The sequence below is a fragment of the Pogoniulus pusillus genome, chromosome 16 (assembly GCF_015220805.1).
Source record: "Pogoniulus pusillus isolate bPogPus1 chromosome 16, bPogPus1.pri, whole genome shotgun sequence".
Taxonomy (NCBI): Eukaryota; Metazoa; Chordata; class Aves; order Piciformes; family Lybiidae; genus Pogoniulus; species Pogoniulus pusillus.
Genome location: NC_087279.1, coordinates 19,815,887 through 19,832,822, shown reverse-complemented (window position 1 = coordinate 19,832,822; position 16,936 = coordinate 19,815,887). Strand labels below are relative to the sequence as shown.

General features: G+C 62.4%; 3 protein-coding genes across 4 annotated transcripts; all 3 read right to left on the bottom strand.

Moving 5' to 3' along the window:
* Positions 1 to 971: 971 nt before the first annotated feature.
* Positions 972 to 7,182, bottom strand: QARS1 (glutaminyl-tRNA synthetase 1). The gene is made up of 24 exons (XM_064156917.1): positions 7,023 to 7,182; positions 6,622 to 6,769; positions 6,435 to 6,544; positions 6,263 to 6,338; positions 5,863 to 5,927; positions 5,584 to 5,637; positions 5,341 to 5,398; positions 5,147 to 5,218; positions 4,892 to 4,977; positions 4,562 to 4,648; positions 4,352 to 4,451; positions 4,150 to 4,228; positions 3,918 to 4,026; positions 3,705 to 3,835; positions 3,528 to 3,620; positions 3,235 to 3,372; positions 3,074 to 3,161; positions 2,852 to 2,995; positions 2,676 to 2,780; positions 2,184 to 2,276; positions 1,769 to 1,896; positions 1,544 to 1,610; positions 1,225 to 1,350; positions 972 to 1,146 (listed from the first exon to the last, which is right to left on the bottom strand). Exons 1-24 carry the CDS (start codon positions 7,167 to 7,169, stop codon positions 1,096 to 1,098), a joined length of 2,355 nt encoding a protein of 784 aa, XP_064012987.1. The 5' UTR covers positions 7,170 to 7,182; the 3' UTR covers positions 972 to 1,095.
* A 1,122-nt stretch (positions 7,183 to 8,304) lies between these two features.
* LOC135182176 (epidermal differentiation-specific protein-like) lies at positions 8,305 to 9,357 on the bottom strand. The gene has a single exon (XM_064156025.1). The coding sequence runs from the start codon at positions 9,355 to 9,357 to the stop codon at positions 8,305 to 8,307; it is 1,053 nt and encodes a 350-aa protein (XP_064012095.1).
* A 1,420-nt stretch (positions 9,358 to 10,777) lies between these two features.
* On the bottom strand, positions 10,778 to 16,752 carry SLC6A8 (solute carrier family 6 member 8). 2 transcript variants are annotated; one of them, XM_064156918.1, is made up of 14 exons: positions 16,503 to 16,752; positions 15,991 to 16,134; positions 15,465 to 15,596; positions 14,502 to 14,775; positions 14,293 to 14,425; positions 13,902 to 14,036; positions 13,716 to 13,819; positions 13,457 to 13,581; positions 13,258 to 13,370; positions 13,042 to 13,179; positions 12,616 to 12,718; positions 12,434 to 12,534; positions 12,032 to 12,202; positions 10,778 to 11,287 (listed from the first exon to the last, which is right to left on the bottom strand). In XM_064156918.1, the coding sequence occupies exons 1-14, from the start codon at positions 16,591 to 16,593 to the stop codon at positions 11,156 to 11,158; spliced, it is 1,896 nt and encodes a 631-aa protein (XP_064012988.1). In that variant the 5' UTR covers positions 16,594 to 16,752; the 3' UTR covers positions 10,778 to 11,155. The 2 variants fall into 2 exon arrangements, with proteins under 2 accessions (XP_064012988.1, XP_064012989.1); XM_064156919.1 differs by having other exon boundaries at positions 15,991 to 16,209; positions 16,503 to 16,744.
* Positions 16,753 to 16,936: the final 184 nt, after the last annotated feature.

Below are 16,936 nucleotides of genomic sequence, written 5' to 3'. Positions count from 1 at the left end.
GCCCACGAAGTCCCGCGAGCATTCCGAGCCTGGCCCCGCCCCTCATCTTAAAGGGGCTGTGCCCGGGGCGAGGGGGGCGCCGAGTGCGGCCGCCGGGGGGCGCTCTGCGCAGAGGGGCGGTGCTCGAGGCTCGCTGCTGGCGAGTGCGAGACGCGGGGAGGGGTGGCGGTGGAGGCGGTGGAGGCGGAGGTGGCGGGCAAAGGCGCCGGTGGCGGCCGCAGGGCTCGGAGCGCCACCGCCACGCCTGGCCGTGTCGCGCCGCCGGACCAAGGGTCCCCGTGCAGCCTTCCCGCTGCTTCGCGCCAGCCGAGGACGACCCAGCCGCGATCCCCACGCAGCAAACGGGTCGAGGCACTGCACCGCCCTGTGAGTGGACGAGACCCCGATGCAGGGGTTCCCGGCGCTGGGGTCCCCCGCGGCTGGTACCCGCGGGGGCTGCGGTCTATCCCCGCGCCCGGGACGAAGCGTGCTCCCGCACAGCGGGGCCGAGCCGGGCTGCTTTAACGTGCCCATGTGCTCGGCGCGGCCTCTCCGTCCCCTCTGTATCTTAAGGTGGCCCGTGACGCCAGGCAGAGCCTACCCGCACCCACGGCAGGACTGGAATCGCTGTCACGAGGCTTAGGCCACGGGAGCGCCGCCGGTTCCGTGGGGGTTCACCCCTGGCCCCATGCCGTGACCGGGCAGAAGCCACTCTACTCGAGTCCACCTTAAGGGGGGCCGGCGCTCCGGCGGTGTTTGTACACAATGTGCACACCCTCCCCTGTCCGCACCCACCATAGCCCACGGCAGGACCTGGAGACCGTCCTCCATCCCACGCCGGCACTCTCAACCTCACCCGTCCGGCCCCAAGGTCTCGAGTGGGGGCAGCTTCAGCTCCCGCATCAACTGCAGGAGCAGGCCCCCAGCACCCAGAGAGCGCCACTTCTTGCACCCCAGGCTGAGCATAGGGACAGGAGCAGGGACAGCGCAGGGACAGGGCTGAGATGCTCTGTTTATTGAGGCGGTGCTGGGGGGTGCCCCAGGGGGCTGCACCAAGGCATAGGAGGTATGCAGAGACCTCTAGGGAAGCAGCACCACGGCAGGTCTCTGGGTCCATCAGGCCTTGCCTGGGTCCTCCTTCAATGTCACTGTGCGGTTGAACACCATCTGGGGAGAGGCAGAGGGTCAGCACCGAGCCCCACAGCAAGCAAGGAGCGCCCTCCCCAGCACCTGCTCAGGGCTCACCTTCCCCTCCTCGCTGTCAGGATCCACGGAGAAATAGCCCAGCCGTTCAAACTGGAACTTGTCAAAGGGCCGGGCAGAGAGAACAGAGCTGTCGACCAGAGCATTGTGGACCACACGCAGAGAGTCCTGGCAAGGAAAGCAGCTCAGATGGCTCCCCTAGCCCCTCTGCCACCTCTACAGATGCAGTGCCCACCAGAAGACGGCAGGGTCCTACCCAGGGCAGAGTGGAATTTCACATGGAAGTGGATGCCTTGGGTGTGGGTGCAGGAGGTCACCATCTCCCCCCAGGCCCATAACCCCAGCTCCTACCCCTACTCACAGGGTTGAGGTCACTCAGAAAGCCACCAGGCACCTCCGATGGGTCCTCAGGATTTTTGTGCAAAAACCTGCCGTAAGACAGAGTTTCATCCCAAAGTTAATGGCTGAAGGGACAGGATGCCCTGTAGCAGCTACCGAGCAGTAGCTCACACCAAGCATCCGGGCAGACCCCAGCAGAGCACTGCTGAGCTTGCACTTGCGCTTCTGCAGGCAGCCAGGTACTCACAGCCGCTCGTAGAGCCGCACTTCACACACCAGTGGCTCCGATACCCAGTGGATGAAGGCTTTGGGCTTCTCTGCCATATCTGACTTGGCGCAGACCACCTCCAGCTCGATTACACGCCCACTAGCATCCTGGGCAGGACAAGACAGCTGAGCCATCAGGCAGCAGTCAGGCGCAAGTCCCAACCCACAGAGCAGCACTGGGGCCAAACTGCCAGCCCCTCAGCTCAGGGGCACCTCGCTCCCTGCTTTGAAAGGGACAGGGCTGGCAGGGAACTGCTGCACAGGCAGCCTATGGTCACATTGTGCTCACAGCACGTGGCCCAAGATGACAACTGCTGCCCTTCCATGGCGGAACACATCCATGTCTTGACATCCCACTGCTCAACCTCATGTCACCAGTGCTCAGAGCCACCCACCTTGATGATGTTCTGGACAGCGATGACATAGCCAGCATGGCGCAGCCCCACTGGCTGTCCTGGGGCCAGGCGCTTGTAGCCCTTGTCTGCCTCCTGGGAGAGAGTTCATGGCCGCATGAAGGGTCTCAGTATGGGCAAGTGGTCCTCACTCCAGCACCTATCTGTCCCCACAACTGCATCTCCCCACACACTCCTGCCATGTCAGGGACTGTGTACCCAGGACTATCTGAACGCCTACACTGCTGCTGGACATTCCCCAGCACACAAACCAGGTGTGGGCACCATTGATTGGACATATCCTGGCCAGGCTGAGGGCAGTGGACATTTCTCTAGTGCCCATCAGAGAAATGTCCATGTTTGGGAGTTGCAGCTGGGTGCCTGGCACCTGTCTGTACTCCATGCAGCAGCACCAGACTCCCACTGCCAGACTTCCACTGCCTGAGCTGCAGCTCCCAAAAGCAAGGGCAGTACAGCATGGTAGGTCCAGCTTACCTCCCTGAAGTCTGTCTCCTCAATGTAGACAGTGGACTGGAAGGGCACTTTGTGAAAACCCCGGCTCTCATCAGCTGGAAAGTTGGGTACAAGGACCTCGAGTGCCTAGGGAGAAGAAGAGGGTGAATGTTGACCTCGGGCAACTCTGCTCCCACCCCAGCCCACAGCAGTCTCACCTTTGGGGAAGGGAAGTTGGTGATGGTGACCTTGAGAGGCTCCAGAACAGCCATGGCACGAGGGGCCTGCTCATTCAGGACCTCCCGTGCGCAGGCCTCCAGCAGATGTGGCTCCATTGTTGCCTGGGCCACTGTCACACCAACCTGTGGGACAGCTTGTGTCATCACACTGGCCAAGGGATGCATCCACCTGCCCCATCCCATCCTGCCCCTGGCACCTACCCGAGCACAGAAGTTGTTGATAGCCTCGGGAGGAAAGCCTCGCCGGCGCAGGGCTGTCAGCGTGAAGAGCCGGGGGTCATCCCAGTCCCTAAGGAAACATCAGCCTGACAGTCAGGCACGCCCCGGGCAAGACCCACCCTGGCTGCTGGCCCTGCTCCTACCTCACAGCACCTGTCTCTACCAGCCGGATGATCTTCCTTTTGGAGACCACGGTGTAGAGCAGGTTCAGGCGCCCATACTCCCACTGCACAGGGCAGTACACATCCAGCGCATTGCACAGCCAGAAGTAGGAGGAGCGCCTGCAGAGGAAGTGCAGACACAGCCTGGCTCAGCCTTGTGCCTGCCCCCAGCCCCACAGACACACTGTCCCTCTGCATTTCAGCGGTCCCTGGGGCACAGTCGGCTGCTCTCCACAAGAGCTGCCCTGTCAGGTCCTGGCTCACGTCCTGCTCACCTGGCCTGGAACTCCTTGGTGCAAAGGGAGTGTGTGATGTGCTCAATGGAGTCACAGAGACAGTGTGTGTAGTCATACGTGGGGTAGATGCACCTGCAAAGCTTAGAGTCAGCTCAGCACACAGCCCAACAGCTGCCTGCTCTACACATGCCAGGACACTGCATGTGCCCTCCCTACCACTTGTCCCCAGTGCGGTGGTGTGGAGTGAACTTGACACGGTAGGCAACAGGGTCCATCTTCCCATCCTCCATCACAAGCTTCATCCGCAGCGTGGCCTCCCCCTCCCCAAACTTGCCCTTCCGCATGTCCTGAGGAGTAGGGGGAAAGTGTTGGCTGAGCCATGAACCTGGACCCCATGGTCATGCAGTGCCTGCCCCCAGGCAGGAGTACCTCAAAGAGCAGGAGTGACTCCTCCACAGGCCGGTCCCGCCACGGAGAGGGTGGTGGGTTGTGGCCTTTGATCTCCTCAACTTTCTGATGGCAGACATATGCCTGGCCCCTGCAGAGGGGAAATGCTGTCAGCAGACACAAGCAGCCCATCCACTGGGCAGGAGGGGGACCCAGCCATGACGAAGGACATCTGCACCAACCCAGCACATCCACACTGCCCCGGCACACGCACCTGCGGATGAGCTCCAGGGCCCAGGTGTAGAGCTGGTCAAAGTAATCTGATGCATGGGTCACGGCATAGGGTTGGTAGCCTGCATGAACAAGGGAAATGGAGTAGGTTGGAGACACCTCCAGAGCCCAGCAGCAGGATGTGCATGTGGGGATGTCCCCAGCAGTGCCTGGCCTGCTCCTGCCCTGCCTAGCTCAAACTGTACCCAGCCACTCCACCATCTCCCGGATGGCTGTGAAGTACTTCTCCTCCTCCTTCTCAGGGTTGGTATCGTCATAGCGCAGGAAGCACACACCACCGTTGGCCTGCAGATGGGAGTAAAGTGAGCAGCTACACTCTGAAGGACTGCAGGGCCAGACCAGTGGCCAAGCAGCATGGAGAGGCAGGGGCAGAGGAAGGTGCCAGCAGGGCTCACCTTGGCATAGCCAAAGTTGAAGTTGATGGCCTTGGCATGGCCAATGTGCAGGATTCCATTGGGCTCAGGAGGGAACCGTGTCCGCACCTCCAGGGGGCAAAAGGGACATCATTGCCCTTATTGTCCTTCTGCAGGAGACTCTCCCACTCCTTTACAGCAGGTGCACTGACACAAATCTCCAATGCCCCCTGTGCCACATGGGTACTACCTCTGGCCAGGCCCCAGGTGAGCTGTGTCTGTGTCCCCAGCCACCTCACCCACTCAGATGGAGCCTGGTGCAGCAGTGCCACCCTCACAGAGAACTGCTGATCTGGGGGGACGTGGCCTCACCTGCCCACCTGTGATTGCCAGGTGCTGCTTCAGTAGAGCCATGGTGTTGGGTGTCACCACATAGCCCTCCGTCTTGTAGTTCTCACCTGTGGGCAGAGAATGCTCAGGGCTGCAGCACTGCCCAAACTGAACCAAGGCCAGCAGCTGGTGGGGAAGGACGTGTGGCCAACCCAGTGCCTAACAGCATGAAGAGCCATGGCCAGGCACAGAGTCAGTGGAGCAGTCCTGAACACAGCAGTGGCTCCTTGCATTAACCTGGCTTGTGGAACTTGAGGGCTTCTCCCCGCAGCTGCTCCAGCAGTGACCGTGTCTCTGTGCCCACTTCGCCTGTAGGGAGAGACAGGGCTGAGCAGGGGCCTGACTGCAGTTCCCAGGGCCCAGCTCAGAGGCAGATCCCAGCCAGGGACTGAAGGGCTGAGGAAGCTGTCTGCAGAAGAAGAGTCTCTCACCGTTCTCCACCACGGCCACCTTCTGCCTCTCTGCTGGGATCAGACGGGCCTTTGCAGCCTGCAGGGACCAGCGTAGAGTCCTGAGTGCCCAGCCCTGGTACATACCTTCCCCTCCTGGCCTAGTCGGCTGCCCCTAGTGTTTCCTCAGACCCATGCTTATGATGGCAGCTGGGCCCAGAGCAGCTGTTTGGGATCCTGCCTAGGGTCTCAGCAGTGAAACATCATTCCAGTTCCCAGCCTCACCTTTGGTTTCTTTTCCAGGTCAGCTTCTGTCTTTGGCCCCAGCAAATGCAGCACCTGGAGAAAAGAGACACAGGAGTAGGAAAAGCTCACAGTGCCCCAGGCCTTGGGAGGTGGCCCAGTCCAGCTGTTACCCCACTCTCCCTGCCTGCATCTGCCCAGAACAGGCTGTCCCCAGTGTCAGGCCCTCCCATGGGACAGGCCAGCAGCTCCCACACAAAGCATGGCACCAACAAGGAATATCACCCCAAATAGCACTCAACCTGCTGCCCTCTCACGCACCTGCAGGTCCACCTCATTCTTGATGGTCTTCCCATCCGCCCACTGCAGCCGGCTCCGTGCCTCTCCTGTGGACAAAAGACCCTATGGGCAAGGGGCAAAGCCCAGCCCAGGGTGCTTCAAATGGGAGTGCTGATGCAACGCACTGTGATCAGCAGCTGGAGGCAGCCCTTGTCCCAGAGCCATCTCTGGCACAGGGCACCACAGGTGGCTGTCACCCACAGCCCTGCCCATGGTTCAGACATGACAAAACGCAAAACATCTCCCTTGTATTGGGTGGTCTGCAGCACAGCAACACAGCAGCTGGAGCTAGGGCAGCCCATGCAGCCCATGGCAGAAGGCCAGCTTGCAGGATGCCGAGGGAGAGCCCCAGGCAGAGGCTGCTCCGATGCCCCACACTCACCCATCAGCAGCCCCATGTTGAAGTGGTAGCGCTCCGCTAGCAGTTCTGCTCGGTGCTTGCTGATCACAGCCTCCACCTGGGGGAACAGAACAGGAGCATGGGGGTGAGCCAGGCAGGCAGGCAGGGTGCCACCAGGGGCTGCCAGCTCATTCCGTCCAGCGACCCCACTCACCGCCTCCTCAATCTGTTCGGGAGTGACGCACACCCCAACACCACAGGCCTGCTCGAAGTCTGCTGCGTCCAAGGGCTCCAGAGGGTGGCTCTTGACGTACTCCAGCGCGGCTGGGGACAGAGCAGAAGTGAGGAGCGGGGCCCCACTCCCTGCTGGGGCCGGGGAGAATACCGGGACCGTACAGTACCACTGAGCTGCAGGTCAGTGAGGATCTCCCGACGGGCGATGTAGCCGACAAGGAAATTGAGGTGCTTCGGATCCCTGAGGCGAGCAGCTGCGTTGTACAGCAGTGTCCCGGTGGCTTTGTCCAGTGCCGGGCCCAGCGTGCTCCGAGCCTGCCGCCGCCCCGGGGAAGTGTCAGAGTTGGCCCAGGGCTGAGCCCCGGCGAACCGGCAGCCCCAGGGAGGCGCACGGTGTGGGGAGGGACCGCCAATGTTTGAGGCTGCTTGGCGGGGCCGAGAGGAGGTGGTGTTAAGGGATCGGGTCCCGGAGAAGGGGCAGGACCCCGGGGAGTTACGCCGCCGAACCGGGGACCGGGTAACTGAGGGACGGGAGGGGAGATCGGAGTGGGGCCGGTGGCGGGCGCACCTGTAGCACAGCCTGGCGGAGCTGTGCGCTGAGCGCCCCGTTGCGCAGCGTCTCCCGTGCTTTGGCCTCGCTGAGACCAATACTGGTGAAGAGCCTCAGCGCCTCCTCTGCTTCCGCCGCCATAGTCCCCGCCGCCGCCGCCGCCATGCTGCTTCTGCCGCCGCCGCCACCGCCACCGCCCGCCGGGGGGCCGGGACTGTGCCCGACCAATCGGAGCTGTGAAGCCGTGCTTCCGTCACGGGTCGAGCCAATCGGCAGTGAGAACGACCCTTCTGGTCCAATGGAATGGGGAGCTCGGAGTCGGCTCCGCCAATAGACGCTCAGGGGGCAGGGCCAAGCCTGCGGTCGGTTGCATCATTTAAAGAGACCGACGGGGACTGGAGCCACGTGGGGGGCGCGGCCGGGGGTGGGCCCGGGGCGGGTTCGCTGCCTGCTCCAGGCCTCGCCCCTCCGGGCGCCCATCGCCCGCCCCACCTTTGCCCTCGCCCGGCCGCCGGAACCCGCTCCGTTTGACAACGGCGGTCTCGCCTTGCCGTGTCCCTGCGCACCTCTGGGCAACCCCGAGGACCGTCCCAGGCGGTTGCAGAGGCTGTCGAAGCCCACTGTTTTAGGGGCCAGGCTTGGTCCGGCATCTCCCGGCTACTCCAAACTGGCGTCCTACTCAGCTGCCTCCGTCCCCTGCTCCCCCAGCCCGCTGTACCCTCACTCCAATGTCTAGTTTCCCCAGCCTGGTGTGTTCAGAACCGAGTCAGCTCAGTGTTCCTCGGTTCTCGTTGCCTGGTTTCCTTTTCTTCAGCCCCATTCTGGTGTTCCCTCACTTCCCTACCCGCTCTGTCTTTCCAGCTGCCCCAGCCCACTGTCTTCCTCACCTCATGCCTGTCGTTCCGTTCAGCCCAGTGTCTTCCGGCGCTGTCAGTCTGATATATCTTGAGTCCAGTGTTGCCTTGCTCCTTCGGCCTGCTATCCCTCCAATTCCTCCCCTGCCCCCCCTGTCCCCCCCCGCCTGCTATTCTGATTCTCCCAGCCTGGTATTCCCGGCTCACCCGGCTATCCCCACGGTTCCTCCAAGCCCCGTGTTCACCACATCCCGGTGTCTCCCAGCTCCCCCAGGTCACTCCCGCTCTGGCTCCAGCAGCAACAGACCCAAGCATTTGGGAATGTGGTTTATTGGCAACACCTGGCAGTAGGAAGCACCATTAGGTCGAGTGCTGGCTCCTCCACGGGTACATCTGGCACGCAGCACTGGTGACCCTGTGGGTCCCACACCACTGAAAAGACATTGCTATAGCTCCATCCCCTTGCCAAGAGCTGTCCCCACAGTGTCTGTCTGCTCTCTTCCTGAAGCCGGAAGAGGTTTCAAGCTGTATCGGGCACTGATGTTGGTACCGGAGACGCTGCGGTACTCGCCCATCTCCGTGCTGACAGCTTCGTTCTGTGTGATGGTGAGCAGGACCGGGACGGAGACTGTCACTTCCTTCCGCAAGACGTGGATGCTGAGTGCCGTGCGCGGGGGAATTTTAGCCGGCAGCTGCACCTCCACGCGTTGCCGGCGGGTGTTGGATTCGCTGCGTCCTTTCTGCACTGTGAAGACATTGGAGGCTTCCACAGCCAGTGTGAAGGAAAGCCCAGCTTTGAGGCTGGTGGCATTGCTGAAATGGAAGCTCTGCCAAAGCGTGGTGCTGTACTCCCGGCTGCTGCTGGCCGCCAGGACCTGCTCCGATTCTGTCTCGTTCACCCCCTCGATCTCATCCACCAGTACCTCCCGCTCTGCCTCCACCCGCTTCTGCTCCCAGAGGAGGCGCGCAGACACCAGGGGCTGCCCTGGCTGCAGTGGGCGCAGATGAGACAACCGAGACTGGAAGTTCAGCTCAGGTCCGTAGTCAGCGAGACGCTCACCAGGCCATGCCAGGCAGTGCCAACCACCCCGGCCAGGGTGCTGGTAGAGCAGCCAGACGCCTCGCTGCACCACATGGGAGGCCACCCGGTCATTGAAGTATCCGTATGCCAAGTTGGTCTCCTCTGTCACCACTTTGCAGGCACCTTGGAAGTTGGGTTTCTCGTAGAGGATGATCTGAGGGTCCCCTAGGTCATGGTGCACAAGACGCAGTGCTGAGAAGCTGTTTGGCCGCTCCACAGAGGGATACTCGCCCTCCTCAAAGACGTGTAGCTCCCCCTCGTACTTGGGGTCTGTGTAGGCAATCCAAGGCTGCCCTACCACCTTCAGGGAGGCAATGCAGTTCCCAAAATCCAACTCGTGCAGGTCAGGCACATCGCAAGTGAACTCCCGGCTCAGCCCCTCAAAATCGGCACGCTCATACACTGTGATCCGGTTCATGGTTGGGTGGGCACCTGCCCCTGCGAGGGCACATCTGGTGTCCTTTGCGTGCTATGGAAAACCCATGGCAAAAGCATGGCCAGCACAGGGGCCTCCCAGTACCTCCTTATCCCTCGTTCTCTGCCTCTCCCTTGTCCAGTTCTCTCCGGTCCCTGCACTCTCACCGTCCGTGCCGTTAGCGCCCTGCCACCGCTGTGCCTTTTATGGGGGTGGTGGGGCCAGGGTGTGCTACAGCATGGAGTGGAGGCGATGACGGCGCTCAACCCCACACCCAGCCCCAGCCTTGCTCCAGTGGTGAGGAGTCAGCCAGGCCCTGCACAGTAGCCAGCACACCAGGATGCCAACTGGCCCTGCAGACCAGCTCTTCTGGAATGTCTTGCCACACCCAAGGCACATGGCGCCCCAGTACTAACGAGTCACCCCCAATTATCTCTGATGCTTCTGCCCTGCCCGTGGTAATTACAGTGTGTGTTGCCGGTGGGGCAGGAAGTGCCACATCACCCTGGAGAGGTGAAAGGGTATCTTGGTGGGGTAAGATGGTGTCCCCAGACAAACTCCTCTGGCACCCTGGTGCTGGCTGGATGCAGGATATGACTGCCCTGGCATGGCACCACTATCCAAATCTCATGCCCAAGCATGGCCAGGAGAGGTTGGTGGTACTTCTGTCCCCTTGTTCCCCGAGCAGCAGACAGCTACAGACTACCTGGGGCCACCATGGCACTGCTGGAGGGTGCTGAATGCTAGTCCTGGGCATGGTGGGACACTGATGCTCAGCCAGGTCATAAGGACGACTCACACCCACTCCAAGCACACCATGCCAGGGGCTCCCTCAAGGCACCATGCAGGTCTCCATGGCACAGGCTGGAGTTGGCCTCCTCAGAAGCTGCCAGTGCTGGGTACAGGGCACACTCTGGCTTGCATCACACTGGCACCAGGCTCTGGCAGCTCAGAGGGTCTGCCTCATCCCCTCATCCCTGCAGGACTCCACAGCCCTGCGGCACAGCACAGTAGAAAGACCCTAAGTCAACATAAGCAGTTCCCAGCAGGGTAAAGTGGGATCCTGACCTAAGCCCTTCAGCTCTTGCTCTGGGCTGTGCATAGCCAAGACCTCCAAAGCCTCTGGGCTGAAATCTGCCCTTTGAGGCAGCTGCAGGGCTGAGACTCAGGGCCAGCCCTGGCTGCATGGGGTGCCCCAGTCCCACAGGGGAACTACAGTTTTCATACAGCCCATGGGCACCCACATCCTGCAGTGGAGGAAGAGGGAGAACCCACTGCTCTGGCAGTCTGTTCCCCACTGAATCACTCCAGGAGAAGAACCCAGGTGTCCCTGAATCCCTGAGTTGTGTCCCTGACAGGCAGGTATCAGCCCACATGTAGCCCACCAATGGTGCCCGCCTCCCCTTGCCTTCAGTGCCAGGGCTGCCAGGGTCTCCCAGTTTATTGCCAGATGTTGGGGCGGTCGGGGTTACACCAGACAAACGCTACAGGAAGCAGTTAGTGAGTGGGGGGCTGTGAGGGCTGCAGGTGGGGGCTGGAGAAGGGTTGTCTCACTGGATCCCCTGACCCGCAGCCTCCCTGCCGGACCCCCGTGCTCCCCCGTGCTGGAGAACCCTTCTGCTCCCTGCAGCTGCCCCGGCCTCGCAGCCCCCAGCGACCCTCCACCTCGCTGTCATGCACCCCTTCTGTGGTGAGGCCAGTGTGGGGCCAGGGCAGCGCAGGGGGCACAGGGCAGCACGGGTGGGAGGCAGTGCTGGCATTATTGCTATGGCAGGCGGGAGCGGCGCGACCCTCCCCACACTCAGATCACAGTCTCGAAGAGTGTCGCCTTCTCCTTGCGGGGTTCCGGGGCCAGCAGCTTGGCTTCTGCCTCGGGTGTCAGGTACTCCAGGTGATGGTGGCCCCAGATTGGAGTGGTCAGGAGCTGCCAGCGCTGTGGGGACCCTATTGTCAGCACCCAGGGGTGGCAGCACTGGGGACTGCCTGGATCTGGCATGGTGCATGTCCCCTGCGCACTGGGATGGGACTGAGGTAGGGATAAGTGTGGGCTTTGGATGAGGATAGACGTGAGACTGGGATGGGGAAGGGATTGAGTCAAGGAAGAGAGAGAGCATGAGGATGGGGATGAGACAGAGACGGTGGTGATCTTAAGACAGTGATGGCAGCAAGGATGGCATCTGGGTGAGATTAGGAGTGAGAAAGCTACAGGGTTAGGAATGGGTTTTGGATGGGGATGAAACTATGATGGGGTAAGGATTTAAATAGGATTGAGAGAAAAACAGAGATTGCATGGGGACAGGGAGGAGATGGGGATAGGATTGAGACTGATAAGGAGACAGAACAGGATTTGGTTGGGAGAGTGACAGAGACAGGGGTAGAGACAGGACTAGAATGGGGATGGGACTGAGACTGATGTAAGCCAAGACAGGATTCAGGTGAGTTTGGGAATGAATCAGGTGTGGAGATAGGGACAGGGATGGGAATTGTACAGGAATGAGACAGGGATATGGGCAAGGATAGCATTTGCCTGGAGATGGGACTGAGATGGCAATGTGGACGGCACTGGGATTTCAATGGGGATGGAAATAGGCCTGAGCTGGGGACAGGACTGAGAGTGGGACAGGGGCAAGAAAGGCTGAGCTGGGTTGGGGACAGAGGCCAAAAGCACTGCCCTCACCTCGCGCAGGGAGCCTTTGCAGCGCAGGAGCTTGTAGAGGACGGTGCAGGGGATGCAGAGCATGGAGGAGAGTGCCAGGACCCAGCCGATGGCATCCCCCCACCATGGGTACACATATGTCTTGTTGTACGTCAGCGGCTTGTAGTTCACCACGTGGAACACAAAGATGCCCTGAGTGGAAAGAGGAGGGTGGGGTCCTGGAGGATAGGGGGCTAGGAGCCCCAGACACTCCATGCGTATCACCCCACAGTCCAAACGTGTGTGTCACCCATGTCCCTGATGTGCGTCACCCCACGGCTGCCATGCCAAAAGCAGCCACCGGGGGGAGCACGGAGCCTGTGGCACGGAGCCGGGACAGTGGCGCTCGCCAGCAGATGCCGTCACACGCGTGTCCCCACTCACCATGCAGACCATCGGTGTCACCACAGCCCAGCACCACTTCATGATGGGCAGGGGCCGGTAGCCAATCATGCGGGCCACATCATCCATGAAGCGGTCAGCACCTGCAGGGAGAAAGGCATCAGCCCAGCCCTGTGGGGCACCCAAGTCCCCTTGTGAGACCCCTCGTGTCCCCCTGGCCTCACCGTAGACCCAGGCAATGACCACGCACTCCCAGAAAGCCTGCCACAGCAGCGTGATCCCACTGGCTGAGTAGTTGTCAAAGAGCTGGAACACGTACATGCCGCCCTGCCAGGATGGTGGTGCACGTCATCGGAGCTCTGCCCAGTTGCTCCATTCTGGCATAGGCACCTCTACACAGGCACAGCCTTGCCAGCATCAGTGCCGCACCTGGCATGGATGCCCTGCATGCCACGGACACCTTGTACTCCCACAGCACCCCCATGGCAAAAGGCATCTTCACAACTACATCCCCCCCCTTACTGCCACGAACGCAGCAGTCCCAGGGAACTCCCACCCCATGCTGAGACTCAGCAGGAAGTGCCATCCCGGGGTCAGGCACGGGCACCAGCATGGGGCCGGCTGGCTGGTGACCCTGTCACATCCCCCACCTGTGTGACCATGGAGAGGTCAATGAGGCAGCAGACAATGCAGCAGACCGCAGCAGTGAGCTCACGGCGCAGCGAGCCAGCTCCCGGCTGGGGGAACAGGTCCAGGATGCCCGTGATGAAACCCTCGACACCGACAAACTGCAGCAGAGAATGGGGCTGAGTGGGCATGTGCTATCCCCTCCCCCACCATCCCTGTCCCCTTGCCTGCCATTGTACCTGGCTGTCCAACCCCAGCACAAGGAGCATGAAGAAGAAGAGCGTGGCCCAGAGTGGAGACAAGGGCATCAGTGTCACAGCTTTGGGGTAGGCGATGAAAGCCAGCCCAGGGCCTGTGGGAGAGCAAGGTCAGAAGTTCCACTGCAGAGTGAGACACAGGAGACAGAGAGCCAGTGGGCACCCACTGCCCAGCACTCACCAGACTCGGCCACCTTGGAGATGTCCACACCTTGCTCAGAGGCCATGAAGCCCAGCACGGAGAAGACAACAAAGCCCGCAAAGAAGCTGGTGGAGCTGTTGATCACAGCCAGGATGTAGGCATCCCTGCAGGCAGAGTGGGTTGGGAGTGCTGTGGAGACAAGGGGGTACACACCAAGGGGACACCAAGGGACGCACCAAGAGACATGCTGGGGGACACACCAGGGAGGAGAGCTGATACACAGCCAGCACAGCCCTACCTGTAGCAGTTGTTATGGAAGCGGTTGTAGCTGCCCAGGGCAGTCAGGGCGCCCAGTCCGATGGCATAGGAGAAGAATATTTGGGTGCCAGCATCAATCCAGACCTGCGGCACAAGAGAGGGTGTCAGGGGGGTGAGGGGAGTGTGGGAGGGGTGCCCAGCACCCAGCTCTCCCCACCATCCTCACCTGTGCCTCAGCCAGTTTGGACCAGTCGGGTTTCAGGTAGTAGACAATGCCGCCCAGAGCTCCAGGCAGTGTCACTCCGTGGACCAGCAGCAGGATGAGGACCACATAGGGGAAGAGTGCCGTGAAGTAGACAATCTGCAGAGGAGTGGATGGCAGTGAGACACGGCTTCAGGCTGGGGTTCTTCATCACATGCCATGGTATCCCAGCAGGACCAGAGCTTGGGGATGTCCCCAGCAGCTGGTGGCACCTCCCAGATAGATGTGGGACATGGGGTCTTGCACTCCCGCGGGCTGCAGCACAAAAGGGCAGGCGTTGGCAGTGCTGTGTGCCACAGTTCTGTTCTTGCATGCTGGTGGCCCTGAGGCATGTCCCCCCCACCGCTAGTGTCACCTTCCCAGTTGACTTGACGCCCTTCCAGATGCAGAAGTAGACGATGACCCAGGTGGTAACCAAGCAGAGGATCATCTGCCAGTTCATCTCCCCTGGCTCGCTGAGGTCCCCCGAGAGCCGCAGCACCTTGTTCCTGCAGAGCAGGGCTGTTACAAGCACTGGCATGACCACCCAGCCCCAGGTGAAACCCCCTTGGACCCTACACTCACTCCCAAAACTCAATGACGGGTGAGCGCTTGCTGGCGAGGTCAGTGCAGCTGAAATTGAAGGTCCCAGTACCAGCACTGGTGTTGGTGCTGCTGTTGTGGCAGAGCTCCAGGTGGAAGAGCTCGGCACACTGCTCAGTGTTCCAGGCATGGCCACAGGTGGCCCAGGGCAGGGTGTCCGTCAGAGAGTGCACCAGGTAGAAGAGCCCCCACACCAGGATCATGATGTAATAGGAGTTGCAGAAGAAGACGATCACCATGGAGGCCAAGCCCAGACCTGCAGCATGGGGAGATCAGAGCCCACAGGCATCCATGGGCACCCAACAGCCTGGCAGGACGTGACAGCCAGCAGCCTGGTGTGGGATGCAGAGTCCTGGCATGGATATGGCAGGACATGGGGTGCTGATGAAAACGTAGGGAGCCTTAAATAGGGCAAATGAGGGCTAGAGGGAATGTAGGGAACTGGGCAGGACAGAGTGCACCTCCTGGGAACAGGACAAGATGGAACTGATAAGGACAGGACAGGGGGGAGCTGGCAGCCCCAGATAGGTCTGGGTGGGGACACCCGACAGCATGGCACAGGCCATAGGGGAGCCAGTGGAGCACAGCACAGGGACACCAGCAAGACAGTGCTAAGGTGGGGATTCAGCACCCTCCAGGATACCAGCAGCCCTGAGGAAAGCCAGCAACACCCAGCAGCACGTAGGCAGGGAGTCCTAGGGGCATGCCAGGGCAGGGGCGCCAGCAGCTGCCACCCTTGGCCAGGGTGCAGGGCAGCAATAGGACATGGGCAAGGTGCACGGGAGCAGGCAGGGTGTGGGCAGGGCACTGCCAGCTCTGGCAGGCTGCAGGCAGCTGGTGCCCCAAGCAGAGCGCTGGCAGGGTGCTGGGGCCCCTGGGCAGGGTGCAGGGTGACAAGGGCCACGGGCAGGGCGCAGGCAGGGCACATGCAGGGCGCGGCGTTACCCTTGAAAAGGGGGGCGATGTTCCAGGCAGCGATGCCCCCTTGCTTCATGAACTGTCCCAGGGCCACCTCCAGGAAGAAGACGGGGATGCCGCCCACGAAGACGATGAGCAGATAGGGGATGAGGAAAACGCCTGGAACCGGGTAGGGGGCCCGCACGGGGCCGGTTCAGCCGCAGCCGCTCCCCCCGGGCCCCCCCGGACCCCCCCTTCCCTCCCCGCGCCCGCCCGCCCGGGCACAGCGAATGGCAAAGGCTGCTCTGCGCCCTCCCCTCGCCGCGCTGCCGATGTAGGTCAGGACGGGCAGGTGTCTGGGGGCTCCCCACGGACCCCCGCCCCACTGGGGACACTGGATGCCCGGGAGGTGTCCCACGAGCCCCGCGAGTACGGTGCCCCTTGCCCCAGAGGAAGATGCAGGGTGGGCTGGCCCGCCGTAGGGCGGCCCCCTTGACACCGCGGAGTGAGAAGCGGGGCGCTCCCACGCGCCGTGGGGTGCTGCCACGCGCTCTGGGACCGCCGCGGGGCTCACCTCCGCCGTTCTTGTAGCACAGGTAGGGGAAGCGCCAGACATTGCCCAGCCCCACGGCGAAACCCACGCAGGACATGATGAAATCCATCTGCCGGGTCCATGTCTCCCGCTCGGGGGCGGCCGCTTTCGGGGGAACGGGGGGTCCTACCAGCAGGGCCGTCACTGTCCGCTCCTCGCCCGCCGCGGGGGGCTCCGTGCTCTCCGCCTCCCCGCGTCCCGCTGCCGAGACACGGGGCGAGGGGACACGCGCTCGCTGCCGTCACGCGCATCCGTGAAGGCACGGAGGGGGGCAGGGGGAGAAGGGGGGAAGCCCTCCCCCCTCGCAAGCCCCTCTCCGCGCGTGGGGGCGTGACGTCAGATGTCAGGCCGGCACGTGACGTCACAATGCAGAGCGGTGACTCACCTCGCGGCGGCGGGAGGGGGCGCGCCGCGGTCGCGCGTGGCCGTGGGCTCCCCCGACCTCCCTCAACACCCCCAATCTCATCTCGCCCTCCCCAGCTCCCGCCGCTTACCGGAGCCCGCGGGGGGCGCGGTGGTGGCGGCGTCTCGTCCTGGGGCGGCGGGCGGCTGCGGGGCGGCCGTGTCGGTGGGGACGGGGGGCATATCGCGGGGGGCCGGGGAGCGGGGGCGGGTCGGGGGCGGCTCCGTGGCCGTGGCGGGGGGGGCGCTCAGAAGCAATCCACGAAGCACTTGAAGGTGAGTCGGAAGAACCTCATTGAGGGCGGCGGGGCGCGGCGGGGCGGGCCGGGCCGGGCGGGCGGCTCAGAGCCGGGCTGCGGGGCCGGCGCCGCGCGGCCGCTCCGGGGCTCTCTGCGCCGCGGCACCGGGTGGCGGCGAAGGCAGCGACCGGCCGCACCGCCCCCCGAACACTATTGGATGCGCCGCCCGCCTGCGGCTTGATGGGACTTGCAGTCCCGCTGCACCGGCACCGAGGCGAGGCGGGGGC

Excerpts from the sequence above, each read along its gene's own strand:
- QARS1 (XM_064156917.1), bottom strand. The coding sequence starts at position 7,169 with ATGGCGGCGGCGGCGGCGGGGACTATGGCGGCGGAAGCAGAGGAGGCG. Across the intron at positions 4,978-5,146 it reads CCTCAAGTTCCACAAGCCAG|GTGAGAACTACAAGACGGAG; the intron begins GTTAATGCAAGG and ends CTCTGCCCACAG. Across the intron at positions 2,996-3,073 it reads TCAACAACTTCTGTGCTCGG|GTTGGTGTGACAGTGGCCCA; the intron begins GTAGGTGCCAGG and ends GCTGTCCCACAG.
- SLC6A8 (XM_064156919.1), bottom strand. The coding sequence starts at position 16,593 with ATGCCCCCCGTCCCCACCGACACGGCCGCCCCGCAGCCGCCCGCCGCC. Across the intron at positions 15,597-15,990 it reads GTGCTACAAGAACGGCGGAG|GCGTTTTCCTCATCCCCTAT; the intron begins GTGAGCCCCGCG and ends ACCCGGTTCCAG. Across the intron at positions 14,426-14,501 it reads CCCGTCATTGAGTTTTGGGA|GAACAAGGTGCTGCGGCTCT; the intron begins GTGAGTGTAGGG and ends CCTGCTCTGCAG.
- LOC135182176 (XM_064156025.1), bottom strand. The coding sequence starts at position 9,357 with ATGAACCGGATCACAGTGTATGAGCGTGCCGATTTTGAGGGGCTGAGC.